The sequence below is a fragment of the Cheilinus undulatus genome, linkage group 9, assembly GCF_018320785.1.
Source record: "Cheilinus undulatus linkage group 9, ASM1832078v1, whole genome shotgun sequence".
Classification (NCBI taxonomy): domain Eukaryota; kingdom Metazoa; phylum Chordata; class Actinopteri; order Labriformes; family Labridae; genus Cheilinus; species Cheilinus undulatus.
Genome location: NC_054873.1, coordinates 25,201,692 through 25,219,808, shown reverse-complemented (window position 1 = coordinate 25,219,808; position 18,117 = coordinate 25,201,692). Strand labels below are relative to the sequence as shown.

At 37.9% G+C, this 18,117-nt stretch overlaps 2 protein-coding genes across 4 annotated transcripts; both read left to right on the top strand.

Annotated features, from left to right (window-relative positions):
* The first annotated feature begins 3,057 nt into the window (after positions 1–3,057).
* On the top strand, positions 3,058–11,490 carry cers3b (ceramide synthase 3b). 3 transcript variants are annotated; one of them, XM_041796115.1, is made up of 12 exons: positions 3,058–3,148; positions 3,623–3,680; positions 4,283–4,456; positions 4,658–4,775; positions 7,292–7,410; positions 7,505–7,562; positions 7,887–7,937; positions 8,016–8,108; positions 8,272–8,400; positions 10,493–10,599; positions 10,682–10,835; positions 10,977–11,490. In XM_041796115.1, exons 3-12 carry the CDS (start codon positions 4,284–4,286, stop codon positions 11,094–11,096), a joined length of 1,122 nt encoding a protein of 373 aa, XP_041652049.1. In that variant the 5' UTR covers positions 3,058–3,148; positions 3,623–3,680; position 4,283; the 3' UTR covers positions 11,097–11,490. The 3 variants fall into 3 exon arrangements, with proteins under 3 accessions (XP_041652049.1, XP_041652047.1, XP_041652048.1); XM_041796113.1 differs by lacking the exon at positions 3,058–3,148 and adding an exon at positions 3,339–3,455; XM_041796114.1 differs by lacking the exon at positions 3,058–3,148 and having other exon boundaries at positions 3,607–3,680.
* Positions 11,491–13,411: 1,921 nt separating this feature from the next.
* On the top strand, positions 13,412–17,630 carry cfap161 (cilia and flagella associated protein 161). Its single transcript, XM_041796502.1, has 8 exons — positions 13,412–13,701; positions 14,648–14,737; positions 14,831–15,048; positions 15,137–15,218; positions 16,444–16,479; positions 16,682–16,804; positions 16,929–17,002; positions 17,441–17,630. The coding sequence occupies exons 1-8, from the start codon at positions 13,630–13,632 to the stop codon at positions 17,628–17,630; spliced, it is 885 nt and encodes a 294-aa protein (XP_041652436.1). The 5' UTR covers positions 13,412–13,629.
* Positions 17,631–18,117: the final 487 nt, after the last annotated feature.

Here is an 18,117-nt window from a genome sequence, read left to right as displayed (position 1 = left end):
ACATAACTGGAACTTTTTTTTTTCTTTTTTGTTCTACGGTATTTATATTTTGTCGCGATTTTTTTTTTTGCTGGTTTGTGTTTGGCCACAGACCACTGCTCTTCTGTTGATTTCAGTTCCACACATGTAGAAGTTCTGCCTTGTAGACCACAGGAAGACAAAAGGATGTATAGCACAGCTAGCATCAACAGACATGCTTGTAGAGGTTTTGATATATAAAAATGTGAAATAATATAATAAAATGAGGACATATTTTTGATATTTGCTTTTCCTTTTACTTTCAAGGTTGAAGTGTGTTATACCTCTAGTTTTGAATCTCAACTTTGGAACAACCAGGAGACCCTAGCCCAAGATCGGGCTGCGGGCTGGCTCATATAGGGGGTTAAAAGTTCTACTCAGTAGCTTGGAGCCAGACTGTTAGGTGCTTTCAAAGCAGGAATGAATGTTGAAATCCAGTACCAACATGGTACTGGTACCAACACATCCAATACCTTAATTTCAATATCCTGCAACCCCAAATGAAAGGCAAGAAATACATTATGACATGAATGTCTTTGTATTGTTTTGCTTTTTGGAGTAATGTTTCTGCTCTGCTTGCATTTTCCTACCAAGGAATTAATCACATTGACTGACACATTTAATTTGTAGTTTGTCTCTGTCTCAACGTCAGCATGCATTCAGCTGTAGCCTCTTAGGTAAAGAAGATGCCCTGGTTTCCTTTTCTTGTGTCAAGTTCTTCTGCAGAGATGTCCAAACTTTTTCCATTGGTGCCAAATACAGATAAGGATGGTTGGGCCACTTTTATATCTTTTGACCTCACTTTGATATTAAAGTTTGTAAAACCAATCTAATGTTGGTTAAGATATGCTCAGTGATTGGGTATGCTTAAATGGCTAATTGATGGCTGACGAGGCTAATGGCCAATCATTTTAAGGATTCTGGAGAGAAAAATCAGATTTCAGGGGACCCTAGTCAGCTTTGGATATTACTGGCTATTTGCTGCTAAAATCCATAAGGTTATTGGAAATCAAGACATCTTTATTTTTTAAATTGCCAATATTTTTACTATTTATAATGTCATCTCAATTTAGTCCCAAAAAAACAGCTATAAATCCTTGTCAAAATGTTTATTTACAGGATTAGCATGGTAGCATTTCTTGTTTTGAAACTAAGAAGAATAATACAGTGTAGCCCAAGCTTCATGCTCTATTGAGGGCCATATTTAATTTAATTTAATGTAATTTCTGGGGGCCCGATAGAAAATGGTCAGCGAGCCCCATTTGCCCCCTGGGCCATAGTTTGAACACCCCTGTTCCACGGCATCTTTTAAAGATATTCCTGCTAATCATTTACAAAACCCAGACAGCTTTTACGCCTCTGCTGACTTTAAAGGCAGTTTTTTTTCTTAAAAGTATCAATTCAGGCACCGTTTAAGCACCGGCATTGAATGAAATGTATAGATTTTGCACTGGTACCAGAAAAAAAACAAAAAAAAAACGATACCCAACCCTATTTAAAAGTGAGGAGTAAAATCTTTAAAATTCTAAAACAGAGAGCCAATGTAAGGATTCTAAAAATGGGATGATACATCGTGCCTGTTAAAATCAATAAGACACCTAGCTGCTGCATTCTGGACTAGCTGGAGGTGAGAGAGTGATTAGGGTCAACGAAGACTGGACCCCAAAGTTAAGCTACAACAACCATTTTTTATTCTTAACCTAAATGATACCCATCTTGTTTTTTTTTATTTTTTTTTTAAACTACCCATTTCATACTGCTGTTTTCTTAAAACTGAATGAGCCTTTTTTTTTGTCATATCAACAATGCAGATGGTTTCAGTGAAGCACGTAATGTCAATTATTCTAAGCCCTTAATTGCGCAAAATGTCAGGATGCAAGAAAGAATGAAACAGGCAACTTTCTGGGACAGATTTGAGACTAACATGAATATACTTTTCAGTCCTAAAAGGAGACAAATGCTAGCCAGCAGGTTAGCATTTATGCCACTAATCTACACACCTGCTTTGATTTTAATAAATCATCCCACCTGGAAGAGGGCCCATCCACTGAGCTTTTAAGGGACCTAACTAGGGCAATCAGGCCTTCTGTGGGCAGACCTGATTGTATTTTGATGGGTTTTTTTTGTTTTTTTTTCTAAAGAGCTGACAGAAAAAGCAAAGAGATCCACATAACATAGTTTGTGCACTGTAAAAATCCAACTTTACTAATGTTGAGGGGAAAAAATAGGATTTATTGGGTGCACTTTTGATAACTAGTTGATACAACATTGAGTTTGAGCCAACATTTTCTTCAGGCTCATCTGATATGTATATGTTATGTCAACTAAGTAGCAACATAAAGTACTGAGTTGGGCCTCTTGAGTCACAAAAGCTATGAAACTGTTGGGCCTTAATATTTGTTTTTACAGAGTGTTAAGCAGCAAAAGAAAAAAACATCATTCATCCTGCTTTTCAGAGATGTCAAACTGAACAAAGTTGTACATTTAAAGCCATTAACGACTGTATTCATTATTCTTATAATGTAAACACAGACTTTACAGTGTTAGCTACATGTATTGTTTTGTCTCTGTTGCCCCCTTGTGGCTTAAAGTGAAACACCCAAAACATTTCACTATCCTGTATGTGTGTGCTGATTTCTTTACTATCCTGTTCCTCTGAACCTCTAAAAATGCTAATGCTGAAGATCCAGAGTGGACCGTCCTTTAATTTGTGTAAACTGAGTAGTGAGGGCAGTTCATCATAACCAAAGTTACTAATTCCTATAAACTTGTTATTACCCAGAGCAGCAGTTACAGCAGATTGATGTTTCATTCTTGCGTGTAGAAGTTCCCTTTTTTCTCCTCTGTCCATAACCTGCCACGGCTCCTCCCCCTCCTGCCTCACCACTGAATGGGGCCTTTGTGGGGGCTTCCCAGCATTCCAAGGGAATTCTTGCAGGTGAGGGTATACGCAAACAATCGCACACTCTAATGACTGTTCCAGTTTACCATCCACCACTGCAAATACAGCATGCTCTAACAGTCTGTGAGTGCTTTCCAGTGCTGATCTAACCTTTGCTTCAAGGACCTGCTGGGTGTGATCACACGAGCAGACAGAGTGGGAGGGAAGGATCCCGTTCTTTCTAACCAGGTGAGCGACCACACACACACACACACACACACACACACACCAAAACCAACATGCTCACTGGAGCCTGTCGCCTCACATACAAATGAAGGACATCAGGGAAAGCATTAGCTCATGAGTCAATATTTGCTTTCTTTTTATTCAAACTTTTTTGAGTGGTCTTTGAAGAATGGCTCAACAATGGCTGAGAGAGTGAACATACAAGAATTAACAACACTGATATCTGATGTGGATAAGTGTAGAACATAAACTGTATGAGTAAGAGGCTGGCTTTATGTAGAAAGATCCCAGGAAGCTTGGCTAACTGAAGGTGAGTGGATGATTCAGTGTGACCGTGTTCCGCTTCTCTGGTCCAAAGGCTGAAAATGCAAATCCTTAGACGCTCCAGTGAAACTAGAAATTTTTAGATTTTCTGGTATGTCAACTTTTGAAAACTTTGCTTTCATTGGACATTTGTCACACACACTCTGCCTATAGGATCTGCCTCAGCTCCCGTCTCTTTTGTTGGAACTTGTCAGGAGGATACTGCCTGCAGGTATGAATGCTCGTCTTCCCATGCTGGCTTAGCTCACACTGAATAGTGACTCAGGGAATTACTCTGATTACACAAACATTTCTATTTATTTAGACATATTTGAGGGCTTTTTAAGTTAGTTTTCTTACAGCTCAAATGAAGAGTTTTTATCTACACTCTGTTGTGGGCAGAGTCCACATGAGGAAGGACTTTACTTCTCTCTAATCTTGCTCCATACCCTCATTTATCGTTCTTGCCCTTTGATATCTATTGTTGCTCTATGTTTACAAATTACTCACTTCCGTCATGACTGCATGTACACACAGGGATGTACTGCTAAAACACCAGTAGGAGGTAGTAGCCAGTCACAAATAAGAGCTTTAAACTGAATTTTTGGCTGGTAATCTGTGATTGTCTAAGTTGTTTGGCTGCAGTTTGTCTCTACCTTATTCTAACAAAAATGTCATCTTGTTTTGAGTCCTTTAAGCTTTTTTGGTCAATACAAACTGAACAGAAGAATCTACTCATTCTTGATGACTGTGCTCCTTTTTTATCCTTTTCTATCTGAAATTTAACATCAAAGAAAGATGTGATTAAAGTCTTAAACTTCTCTTTTCTGCCAGCATGCTGCAGACAGTTAGTGATTGGCTGTGGTGGGAGCGTCTGTGGCTGCCAGGTAACGTCTCCTGGTCTGATCTGGAGGACAGTGAAGGTCGTGTCTACGCCAAAGCCTCTCAACTTTACGCCACGGTGCCCTGCGCCCTCTGCCTGCTCCTTGTCAGATACCTGTTTGAGAGGTGAGAGCACGCTGCCTGTGGGGAAGCGTGCCTGTGTGTTAGCCAGATTAGCAATGTCTGGTTTCAGAATACAGGGATTATGTTGCTCAAGCTGAGCGAAGCAATGAACCAGGGCACTCCTGTTGAGTGTAGGTAGTGTAGTTTGACGGTGTGAAAAACTGACACAAATTTAATGTGATGCTGCTTCCGTGCTGTTTGCAGGTTCCTGGCCACACCATTGGCTAATGTTTGGGGTATTAAGGACAAGGTCCGCCGGAAAGCAGAACCAAACCACATCCTGGAAAGTTTCTTCTGCAGCCAAACACGGTTTCCCTCACAGGTATTTAAAGGGCAGCACCATTTAATAGAAATGTTCCAGGTTTTAGGCATCTTTATTAGTATCTAAAAGTTAGATTTGTTGTACAGACAAAAGCTTTGGCCTTCAAAAGATAAGAACAGCAAATAACAGCAAAGTAATTCTCACATACAGACCAACTGACCTCTAAAATATGACTGATTAAATCAAATCATGATAAATCGGTTTAAAAATAATTGATAACCTCCCAAAGTTTAAGTGCTAGTTTTGTTAAGACATGCTACAGCTTCCAGGAAAAAAAATGCTCCTCTATCATTTTGTTCTCACTTCAAGAGCATTAAAATGACAGCCAGAGAAAAGAAGCTGAAACTCAGAATTTAGAGGATGAAACAGTCATAAAGAACAGAGCTCTGCTTTTGCTGCAGTTGTAAAGCTAGAAGATCTGACAAGTTGAGTTGTGGCTCATCTATAAGCCTACTTCACAACTTGGTTATAAGCATTTCTTTTTTTTAAAAGACAGGTTACCAAGACACAAGGAAAAATGACAAAGTGGAGTCAGTAGAAGCTCAACAGAATAAAAGAAGCTGTTGTAAAACAAGCAAGCTTCCTAATCTAACATAGGCATTGATGTGCCTTGTTACAGGCTGACTGTAGGTCACTTTGAAGTCTGTAATTGGTCCAAGATATTTATAGTTCTCAACATATTCAACAGCCTAGTTTTTGATGATTTTGGGCTCATGATTTGAGGCATAGGCTCTGAAATGCATGATTTTTGTATTTTTTTCATCCACAGATGTACCATGGCTAGAGTTGTTATAGGTCAGCAAACTTGTAATGACTTTGTCATCAGCAAATTTTACAATAATAATGTTTTTTAAAAAACATGATAGGGCAGATGGCTGTCAACATGAGTCAGGTTCTGCTCGAGGTTGCTGCCTGTTAAAGGGAAGGTTTTCCTCGCCACTGTAACGAGGCTAAAAACTGCTAGTGCTGGGATCAGGAAGATTAGCGTTTGATCTTAATATATCAGACAGTATGCTCTAGACCTGCCCCTTTTAAGAAGTATCTTGCGATAGCTTCGGCGCTATTATGTAAAAACCGACTGATTGATTGTTTTGAAAAAAATAGTGCATGTGGCTGTGACTGTGTGCAGGCCTTGCCACTAATGTGTTAATTTCAAAAGTTAATCTCTTCTCTATGTAAAAGCATACCTACACTATATGGACAAAAGTATTTGGCCACTCCTGTTAATTATTGTAATCAGGTGATTCAATCAGACCTGTTGCCACAGGTGTATAAAATCAAGCACCTAGCCATGCAGTCTCCATGTGATAGATGTCACCTTTGCAATAAAGCAGTTAGTGAACTGTCATCCTCCTGGAAGTTCTACTGTCAAATGTAAGTGATATTAGAAAGTTGAAGCATTTAGGAACAACAGCAACTCAGCTATGAAGTAGAAGACTAAATAAAATCCCAGATCGGGGTCAGCGACTGCTGAGGTGGTGTCCACTGGCATTAATGCAAACACAAATACTGTGAAGGGGCTTCATGGAATGGGTTTCCATGGTCAAGCAGCTGTATGCAAGCCTCACATAACCAAATCCAATGTCAAGCATCAGATAGAGCAGTGTAAAGCACATCAACACTGGACTGTGGACCTGTAGAAACGTGTTCTGTGGAATAATGAATCCCTGGCAGGCAGATGGGCGAGTCTGGGTTTGAAAGATCCCGAACGATACCTGCCTAGCTGCATTGTGGCTTACCATGATATTTTGGACAATGCTATACTTCCAACTTTGTGGCAACAGTTTGGGGAAGGCCCTTTTGTATTCTAACATGACTGACCCCCAGTGCACAAGGCAAAGACTACAAAGACATGGTCTGGCATGTAGGAACTTGACAGGCCTGCAGAGAGCCCTAGCCGTAACCCCATCGAGCACCTCTGGGGTAAACTTAAACAGAGATTGCAAGCCAGGCCTTCTCTTTTAACATCAGTTGTCTGACCTCATAAACTCTACAGAATGAATAGGCACAAATTCCCACAAAAAACTCCAAAATCTTAGGGAAAACCTTCCAAAAAGAGCTGCAAAAGGAAGGCCAACTCCAAATGAAAGTAAATGTATCTGAACACCATGTCATAATAACAGTCCCTGTTGATGTAATGGTCAGGCATCCTCATACTTTTGTCCATAAAGTGTACCTAAAACTGCCAAAGAAAGCAGAACAACACTTACACATGCTATTACAGGAAAATGAAAGGAACAAAATTAGAGGTTTGCTTTGTCCACAGGGGGGTGCCAGAAATCCTAAGAACTCAATGTTCCTTGTCAAAAAAATGTAGACTTCTGGGAATAAACTTAAAGTGTTAGATGAGTATGAGCTATTATTTCAGATACTTTATGGATGTTGCAGTTTGAAGCTGAAATTAGATGTTCGGTAAATCAAAGGTTTCTTCCACTCATCTGCTACTTGTATGACTTGTTGAACCTTGTAGAGTGTGATCAGAGTGTAAAAGTTGGATTGTTTCCCTCTTGTCTAAGGCTGATGTGAGGTCTCTTTGTAAGAAGACCAGCTGGTCAGAAGGGAAAGTTCATGTCTGGTTTAGGAGGAGGAGAAACCAGCAGCGTGCAGGGCTCCGCAAGAGGTTCTGTGAAGCCAGGTGTGTGCTTGTGTTTTTATGTTGGATTAAACATGGATCTGAGAGTGTAGGTGTGTTTGCTTTAATATGTGACATTTTTCTTGTGTGTCAACAGCTGGAGATGTGTATTTTATTTATTTGCATTTGTCTATGGAGTCTTTGCGCTCTATGATGTAAGTACTTTTGGCCTCCTTTCCTTTTTATATCAATGTTGCAAAAAACTGTATTCAGATTTTATGTTGGACAATTTTTCCACTGCTTTGCTAGTATGGGATATTTGTCTTTCTCATTTTGTCTTCCTCTCCCTCTGTCTCTCTGTGTGGATATACGACTCTGGTTTCACTGTGCTCAGTATGTGCTTCAGGGTTTTTCTCACACTCTGGCAGACACACATGCATGAATGAGCCTGTGGGCAGCATTTACCCTTGTCGTTCTTTTTTCAAGGCCGTTCTCTAAATCCCCCCTTATACTCCTCCCTTTGTTTTTGTTGGCTGCAGAAACCTTGGCTTTATAATCTGAGGGAGGTTTGGGCTGGCTTTCCTAAACAGGTAAGTGTTTTTACTGTTGCAATTTCTCATGATGTAGTATGATGGAGATCTATAGGTGAGTGTTATTTGTCCATACAGTCCATGCTACCATCTCAGTACTGGTATTACCTCCTGGAAATGGGCTTCTACTTCTCCCTACTTCTCAGTCTCACATTTGATGTGAAACGGAAGGTGAGTAGATTGATATTTGTATGTGCACTTAAGTTTAATGTATTATTCATCAGCATTAATATTAAAAACAAAGTCTACATATGTGATTTGAGTTGTTACGATAGATTAAATTGGCCTTCCTTGCATGTCATGCATACATGTTTACCTGATATTTGTTGTTCAGGACTTCAAAGAGCAGGTGATCCATCATATAGCCACACTGACCCTTCTGAGCTTCTCCTGGATCTCAAACTACATTCGTATCGGGACGCTTGTGATGGCACTTCATGACTCATCTGACATATTGCTGGAGGTCAGAGCTGATATCCACACTGGTGCACTCTGATTTCTGTTGTAGTGTTGTAGGCTAGGGTTAACCTTGCAAAGCGATGACTTGGCAAGATTCCTTGTCTATCATGAGGCAAATCAGTCTGCAAAGCCTCGAAATGAAACACTTCTTCCTGATTAAAGAAAGACCAAACCAATCGGTGTACAAGGAGAACAAGGCAGTAGCTGTGGGTGTGGTTTAGTAAAAGCGACTGCAAGCCTGTAAACAATGGCAGCTAGTGAAGAGATTAGAAGCTATAGCTGCAGTTTTATCTGAACTGGATATTGGCTAAGTTTAGTTATTTATTTAACCTCCCATTAAAATCAGAGCTCTCTTTTTCAAGGAAGACTTGACCAAGAATGGCAGCAATAAACAGTTTCAACAACCAGTACACTCAAACTCATACAGTACACCATAATGATAACAAGAATAATAAATCATCAATTAAAACGGCATTCAGAAGTCAAATGATTGAGGTTGTGCACATTATCCTTCAAGATTAAGAGAGAAGAAACTGAATGTGTTCCTTGAAAGACAAGTTTTCATTAAGTAAAAACCATAAATATTAAAAAGAAGATTACAACTCAATTTCATGTCCGTCTTCAGTAACAGTTGTCTTGGACATTGTTCTTTTAGCTGCTTTTGAGGATGTAAGGAGCATGAGTTGCAGCTGACAAAGCTGATCTTGGACTTAATCAAAAGCATGCTGACGATTTGCATGTTCAAGCAATAGATAACTGTATCATAAAATGAAAGAAGCAGTTGGAATATTCCATCCAAGGCAATTGATATAAATAATGAATAGGACTGGTCCTAAAACTGAACCTCGAGGTACCCCCTTGGGGTTTTGAAGTGAACCCTTTGATTGAACAGCCTGGGTTCTGCCAGTAAGATAGTTACAAGAACCACCCAACAGCATGCTCTAAAAATTGGTCCAATAATATACATGTCATCCACATGGTCAAAGGCCTTGGAGAAGTCAATAATAAGAGACGACAACACTGTTTCTTATCTAAGGCATAGATGATCAGTCTAAGCTTTCATGGCAGCAGTGGTAGTGCTGTGTTGTTGTTTTTTTTTTTTTTCTAAAGACGGAATTTAGTCAGAAGCTGTTAGTGTTTCACCTGATCACTGACTATCATTTTGAGCACTTCAGATAACACAACATGTTTTGATTTTGGTATATAATTCTTTAAAACAGTTGGATTTCCTCTTTTGAATAGAGGGATTGCAAAGTTGTTTTGGCAGTAAGAAACAAAGACTAAGAGCAGCACCCAAGATGTCTGATCTATAACTTAAACCAGTAGCTCTCTAGTCTCAGGATCAAACGCCGGCACATGAATCAGAAATCACAACCCAGATTCCCTAAATTGTTCAACAACTCAAATTTATGTTGTGGAAAATGTTGCAGTTTGGACTTAGATGATGATGAAACATTGAACAGAGAGACACGACAAAACAAAAAAAAAAGACAGGTTTAAAAAGTGCATTCAAAAGTCCAGAGAGGACATGTTTGCCCTAACAGTTGTGAAATGTTCCTTTAAGACATCCTGTGTTACTCAGTAACAAGGGCAGCAACGCCACTAGAGGGCAATTTTTTCTCATTGAAGCCAGTCAGTGCGAAAGTATCACTTCAACCAGGCCTGTTTCCTTCGCCTCTCAACTCAACAGTAATATTTGGTTCATGTAACTGCTGTTCACTCATAATGAAATAGTGACTGCACAACCAGGCAGGTGTGTAGTTTACAAAACCACAACTTCTTCTTTTTCCGGGCATACAGGCAACCCACTAAATGCAGCGCGACAATTACTGCCTTAAACAAAGGCAAGATTTTAACTGCTCTAATTGCCAAAAGAAAGGTGGTTGACTGGCCAAACTATGAGAGTAACTCTGTGACTGTTGAGAGGTCATCAGATTAACTCTGTGACTGTTGAGAGGTTGTCAGAGTAACTCTGTGACTGTTGAGAGGTTGTCAGAGTAATCCTGTGACTATGGCTATGATGACTGAGCTGGCTATGAACTATTTCATTTATCAAATATCTGAATCTGATGCTTTTCCCTGTTTTTCTTTCACAGGGTGCCAAAGTGATAAATTATGCCACATGGCACCGGACTGCTAATGCCATTTTTGTGGTATTCACAGTTCTTTTTATGGCAACAAGACTTGTCATTTTTCCGTTCTGGTAAGTGTGTGAAATTGAAAGATGAAACATGATGCAAAGAGAGGATCTTTGTCTCAAAGGTATGTGTTCATGTTCTCTACAGGCTGATCCACTGTACATGGGTATACCCCTTGGAGCTATTTCCCCCCTTCTTCGGCTACTACTTCTTCAATGTGATGTTGTGTGTTCTTCAGATACTCCACATTTACTGGGCTTTTCTCATATTACGAATGCTGTTCAAGTTTATCTTCAGCAAGGTGTGTTTCCAGCATCTTTATCTTTGTGAAAGAAAGACATGAGTGGAAACTGTGCACATTGTATAACTCACATATCTTGTTGCTTTTCTTTGGTTCACTACCATCAACAACCCTCCTTTGTGGCTCTTCTCCTTTCTGCAGCTGGAAGGTGATGACAGGAGTGATGAAGAGGAGGAGGACAGTGACTCACCTGAGGACAGAAATCACAAACTGAATCACAAAAATGGCTCAGGAGTCAGAGGCCGAGCAAATGGCCACTGACACAAACACGCAAAGACAGCAGAAAATTCAGATGGACAGCAGACATAAGGAGGTTCAGTCTGGATTAACATTGTTATCTACGTGAAAGATATAGGGAAGTGTGAAGGATTTACATGAATTGATTTGAAGCCACATCATTTCTGAAATTCTATTAATTCAGTGCCCTCAACTTGGCTACTTATGTTGTTCTCCCAATCCAATATGGAAGACTCCTTTACTCTTCTTTTTTCTTTTAAACATGTTTTTTAGAGTAAATCTGAATTGTGTGGGGAAATGTGCTGTTATGTGTTTGTTTTGCTAAGGCGACTTGATGCTGAACCAAAGCACTGCATGGAAATGAATGTTTCTAAGACTGTGGCCGACTGTGTCTTTATGTCTTTCATTCTATGGCCTGTTCATCAGTATTTTTAACAAGCTCTCAACAGCTGCAAAGTAGGGCTGAGTGTGGAACAACCCAGTTTGGGGTTAAATGAGACACAGAGCTTTATTTGTTATTAGAGAATGTTAGGCATAATGTCCTTCTGATTATCTGATCATCATGCAGGCTGGGCATATTCCGCTCATTTTACTAGTTTTTAACTTATTGTGGACAGTTCTGGGGAGGTATGCTTTCACTGCATTTTTTTGCACTTGTCTTTGAAATACCCGGTGTTAATTAAACTCTGATAGAGTTAAATTCACACTGTGTCTCACCACAAATAGTTGAACCATGCTTTTGAAAGTCTTCTATATTTTACAATATGACAGCTGCAGTAACTCTTGAGAATCATTTGGCAAGGTAGGTCTCCTCTGTCAGGAAAAAGGAGTCAACGTCATAGCAAAGGAAAGCATACTGATAAAAAATATGTTCAATGCACCCATGAAAAGCACCTAAAGTCAAAAGCGGGCACTTTGACTATATGGAGAACTTCACTCATGGTGCAAATGTGGCCGATATCAAAATCATCAAACCACCAGAAACACTGGCAAAAGAACCCCAGCAGGGATAACTGCAACGGGCAACATTCAAACACAACTGAGTACTGAAACACATCTACACACTACCCAACATGGGTGGGAAGAGTACAAGAGTATTGTACTCAAGTAAAAATACAGTAACTCTGGTTAAATCTTACGTAGAAGCTAAAGTACAGATTTCAAAATATACTCAAAAAGGTTTTATTTGACCTTTATTAAAAAACCTCATTAAGATTAAAAATCTCAAGGGTGTCCTGGCCAAGTCAGGTAGCAGCATAGTTCACAAAGATTCAGACAACAGGCAGCCATACATACAAGCATAATAGCATGCTAGATAATAAGTTACTTTCCACCCCTGACCTCGTTTATTAAGTCACCAAATCTGTCACCTAATATCACCCTAATAACCAATGTGTTACCTAGCGCACAGCAAACATGTAACCAACTCATAGCTACTGCTAGCAAGGCTTGAGAAACAACTTTTCATGCTGTGTTAAGTGGTAAAATGGTGTTACAACTAACGCCACCCATAGTGCACAATGAAAACAGAATAAAAACATAGCAATAAAATAAAATTATTGACATAATTCATGTACTATGTTATTGATACAATATAAGTATATCATAAATACCAGCATTACATCTGTGAAATACAATATAATCCTTAACAATAACAACAACAACAACAACAATAATAATAATAATGATAATAATAATAATAATAATAATGTAATAGGTAAACATGTGAAATATACCTAAAATAAATAAACAAATTAGTATATTATCTATGATAATCTAGCTAATGTCTCTATCCTAGATTCGGACTAAAAAATAATATCAACCCCCTTTGTGGTAACATCTTATGGTGTTAGAAACATGTTACTATCCCACTTTCAGTGTATTTGGGTACAGAAGAGTATAAGGGCCACTGAAAAAAAAAATTGAGACATTTGTTTTTTCAATTGTGAGAAGAAAGTCAGAATTCTGACTTTAATCTCAGAATTCTGACTTTAATCTCAGAATTCTGACTTTCTTCTCACGAATGAAATTTTTTTTTCTCAGAATTCTGAATTTCAACTCAGAATTCTGACTTTTTTTTCTCAGAATTCTGACTTTCCTCTCACAATTGAAAAAAAAAATTGTCTAAAAATTTTTTTTCTGTGGCCCTAATACTCTTCCGTAGAGGGGGTATTTGTGCAAGGTCCAACATACACAAAAAATTCACATGTGAGAGATGTATATGTTGGTTATATAAAAAGATGGTTAATGTAACTCATATATGTAAAGATAACTTATCTAAATCCAAAATTTGTTCGTTTTTGCCCCTCTGAAAAAAATAGTTAAACAAAGATGAGAAATTAATTCTTGTATGGCTGCGCGGTTGTGGAACTACGACCTCTTGCGACAAACGCCAAGAACAGACTTCAGTTACAATCACAGTTACCATGGAAACCGTAACACTAACTGTGCTTGCGCTACATTTTCAGGTCGCACGTACATTAGTTTAATGTACGTCATCACTTTATGGATACATAAGTTGCCTACTAAGAACAGTGGAAGTTAATACGTAGCAAAAATGTTTCGTGTGATGACTTATCGGGGAAACGTAAAAATTGGAAACTGGTACGAGGACCTGCAATTACAAGAGGTTTGTTTCAAAATTTCGCTCTTAATCTTTGTCAAATAAATAGGCCTATTTTACGTAACATGTAGCATTATCGGCCTGTTTTTACTAGGACGTCCAGATGTTTACATTAATTAGCCCACATTTTCAAACAGTTGTTAACCTGCACACCTATTTTATTTTGATGGTTGTTCAAGGCTGCTCCTAGGCCTCTGCATTTAAATAAAATACAGTAATATTTGTTACACAACGTGTCAGCCTACAACGTTTTTAATGTATTTTAAGTACATCATATTATAAGGATGTAATTTTAGGAGAACAAGAGAGCTGACTAAATACTGGCATTATGATTAGTTTATCTGGGTTGGATTGGTTGCATTGTTATTCCATTGTGTCGAGCTGTACCATATATTTCCAATCACTTTGTTTGTGATATAATTTTGCTAGTGTAAGACCAAACAGTGGGTTTTTAAAATTGAGTTGTATTAACTTAAAAATCCAAAATGGCTAGTGCAGCTTTATTTTTATGAATTGATAGAACACATTTGTAATTTAAAGTTAACAGTACTTGGTATTATTGTAAATATTTATTATCATTGTACTCGAATTATTTGATAGTCATCCCTTAATCTTCCTAGTTTTCCCAGAATGCCTTTGGGCAGTAGACAATTTTGCACACCTGTGAGGACCAACTTGAGCATATCAAGGATGATGAACTAACGACTGTGGAATTCTGGGATAAAGTGCACCTGTTAGTCATTGTGAGCTTGGCATGATTGTAAAAAACATGAAATCTGAGAAATACATAAGAGAAAATTGCAGTGGGTGAAAAAATATACACATTTTAACCAGAGTTATACTAAAAAAATGCATTTCCACTTCTTAAGGACCTTTACATCAGTTATGACAAATATTTTTGAGTATATTCAACTTGTTCTGTTTTATAGTGTGTGTGTTTTTTTTTTTCCAGGATGAGAAGAAGGAGTATCTAGAGGAAAAACAGAGGGGTGAACTTCTCTACCAGAAAGTAGACTTCCTCAAACAGAACATGTTAAATCTGGTAAAATTTATTTGAGCTAATTAAGACAACACCTAAGTAACACCTGAATTAGATAGTGATTATAATGCGGATGGCTCTTGTTCCTGTGTCTAGGTAAATCTCAGTGTGACCACAGATGGAGGACTGCATTTTGGAGATGTTGTGATGTTAGTGAATCTAGGAGGAGAAAACAGGGAGTCCAGTGCAGTTAGCATCAACGCGGACATTAATAGTCTGATCAAAACTTCTCTCCCTGGCATTAAAGCCCCATGTGGGGTCAGTGCAGGAAGAAACATGCAGGCATGTACACGCACTGCCTTCATCATCACCAGGTAACAATGAAACACACTGAAAATCACCAGAACCTACTTTCTAAACACTCTCTAATGCACATTTGTATCATCCCTTGTGTGACTACAGTGTGGATGGCAGTCTTGAAGGATCCACTTTGCAATATGAGCAAAGTTTTGCTCTGAGAACAACATGTGGCTTTGCAAGCGGGGTAAATTAACGCAAAAGCACATACAGCTTTAATAAGAACTTCAGATAAAGAATGTTGTGTGATAAGAATGCAAAGCTAATTAAAATACCTGTGAACTACAGTGGTCTAGAAGTGCAATACAAATTACTGTATCTGAAACATTTACAAAGCTTGAAACAAATTTACATTAGCAAAACAAAAACAAAAAAATCCTGTTTTACAAAACAGATTTACAAACCTGGATACAAATGACAAAGTCTGAAACACTTTGATAAAACTTCAGACAAATTTACAAGAAGTCCAATACAGAAAAAAAAAAAAAAAAAAAACAGAATATGAAACGCTTTTACAACACCTAAAACCTGGGCACTTTGGGCATTTAGTACAGTCCCTTTCTGTAAGATGCTGTTGTTTTGGAATTTGTTTTCAACCCACTAAAAGTGTATTTTTTTTTTTTTCAAATCTTAAAATTTGTTTCATGAAATGTTAAAATGTTTTCGTTAAAAGTGTTACAAACTTTGTAATTTTGTAACGGACTTTGTAAATTTGTTTCAAGTTTTGCATAAGCATTGTAGACTAAGTAATTTTATATTGGACTTTTTGCAAATTTGTTTTGTAAAATGAAATTTATTTTGTCATTTGTAAAATTGTTTTGCTAATCTAAATTTGTTTTATAAAATATAAAAGTTTTCTGACTAATGTTAATTTGTTTCAAGCTTTTTAAAAGTGTTTCAGACTTTGTCATTTTTATTGCACTTCCTGGCCACCATAGAAAAGGGACTGCTTTGACAAAGAAGAAGTAGTATTATAGTTTTAGAAGTATAATTAGTAGTAGTTTATTCAAACAATCCCAACAGGGCAAACACAAACAGTTTATCTATGTTACAAATAAAATATCGTAAAGAACAAGGTCAATTTAAAAGTTGCTGGTTAAAGCTTAAGCTGTCACACTTGATCTTTAAATGCAGCATGTACTAAAAGGCATTCCCTTAACAACCAGATTTAAGCTTTACCATAAACGAAAAAAATGTTCATATATTTCATAAAGAAAAAAATCCAGAACAATCTAAAGTTATAAAACATTTCATACTACTATATTAGGAAGCCAAACACAGGAAACAATCATGAATATTATTCATAATTGATCTGTATATTTGTTTTTCATCTTGCTTTATTCCATCTTTTAATATCAAGTTTTCACTTTGCACGTTGTGCTCTCATGCTTTCTCTTCTTTTACTTCCTCAGCTTTACTTGGTGAGTGACCTGCAAAGTTTTCAAAAGGTAGATCAAGTTTTACTATGAATTATTTATCAGACCATCAAGGAGATTACATTATACAAACATCCTTTAACTGACATGTATCACCATTCATAGAGGAAACATAGAGAAGTAGATCTAAAGTTGAATAAGAATACAACAATGTTTGTCCTTTTCACCAGAAACAAATTTGTTCATTTTCACATTATTGTCATTTAATTTGAAGAGTGCAAAGTATTCCCGTCTACAAGAAGTCAGCTTGGATAAAGGCTGTTCCTTTCTCTCCTGGTGGAAGATAGAACACTTTGAACCCCTGGCAAGGCTCGAATATGCAGGTCAGCCTGTCCCTGTAAGTCAAGTCTTTTATGGTTAATTACTCCACCTGTTGCAATATCAGCATTTTCCCCTGTCCTTAACCTCCTGTACTCTGAGGATTTCCACACAAACTTTAAGTACGCTTCTTTTTTTTAAAGGCTAATATGAAAGTGCTGATAAAACACTGCAAGACAAACCAGGCTCTGGCTGTTCTGGGTGATCAAGTCCTGAGGTATTTTTCCATTTTCTTATTAAACATAACCCAACCCTGACAAGAATAAAACTCTGATTTATGAAGTGTTTGAATGGTTTTTGATTAGTATTGCTGCCTGGTTTCAGGTCTGTTGAAAAAAAATATGTGATATTTAAAAAGAAATGTCAAAAAAAGAGAAAACTAAAATGTGCATGAAGGTCAGAGAGGCACTACTCTGGAAGCCAGAGAAGAATCAACCCACATAAAGAAGATGAACCTATTAAAAAGATCAATTTCTTGTCAAAACATGGCAGAAGAAGACCATATTGATTCACTTCTGTTGTCATGGGTCAGTTTTGCATTCATTTGTCCATCCACCTGTAGTCAGAAATAAGGACCTCCATAAGTGCAGTGTAAAGCCATGTTATGATATCTGCATGTGCTGCCAATATGCATTTAAAAGTCTTGACTCCGCAGGACCACCTTTGGCAACGAGTATGAGGTTACAGCTCACACCTTCTTGGACTCACATAAAGCAGAAAAGGACAGCAACCACTGGATCCTCTGCACCTCTGACCCTGCAGGGAGTGGACTTTCACTTCTCAACCACCCACTGTCAGCAACTAACAACCAGGACAAACTCACACAGTTAAATCCTAGCATCTAAATCTTTCCCAGCCAAATCACATGCTTCAACAAGAAGATACCCATCATTGACATCACCTTGTCTTTTTAAATACTAGGTCTTTTTTTGGCTGCTGACTTTTCTGTCTTTTTTGCAAAGACATTCCAAGTTGGACTCCAACCATGCAGTTAAGGTTATAAGATACACATTAGCCAGTGGATCACCAGGAGGTTCTGTAGAAAGGAGTATCTGATATGTTTCTTGAAACAACAGAGGGGACTCTTTCATTGTTCTAGATAGGAAATAGCACATGAAAGCACAAGTTGTATGAGAAAAATGTGGCCAATTTCCTATGCATTTGTAATTCCCCTAAACAAAAAAGGAATTATTAGCTGCTTTGGTGGTTTCCTGTCATTTTAAGTGGCTTTAAATCACTCAAAAAGAGCAAAAGTTTTAACGTCTAAGGCCAAGGAAAGAGTCTGGCTCATCAGTATATAACCTCATGCTTCTTGACTCACTTATTTATGTA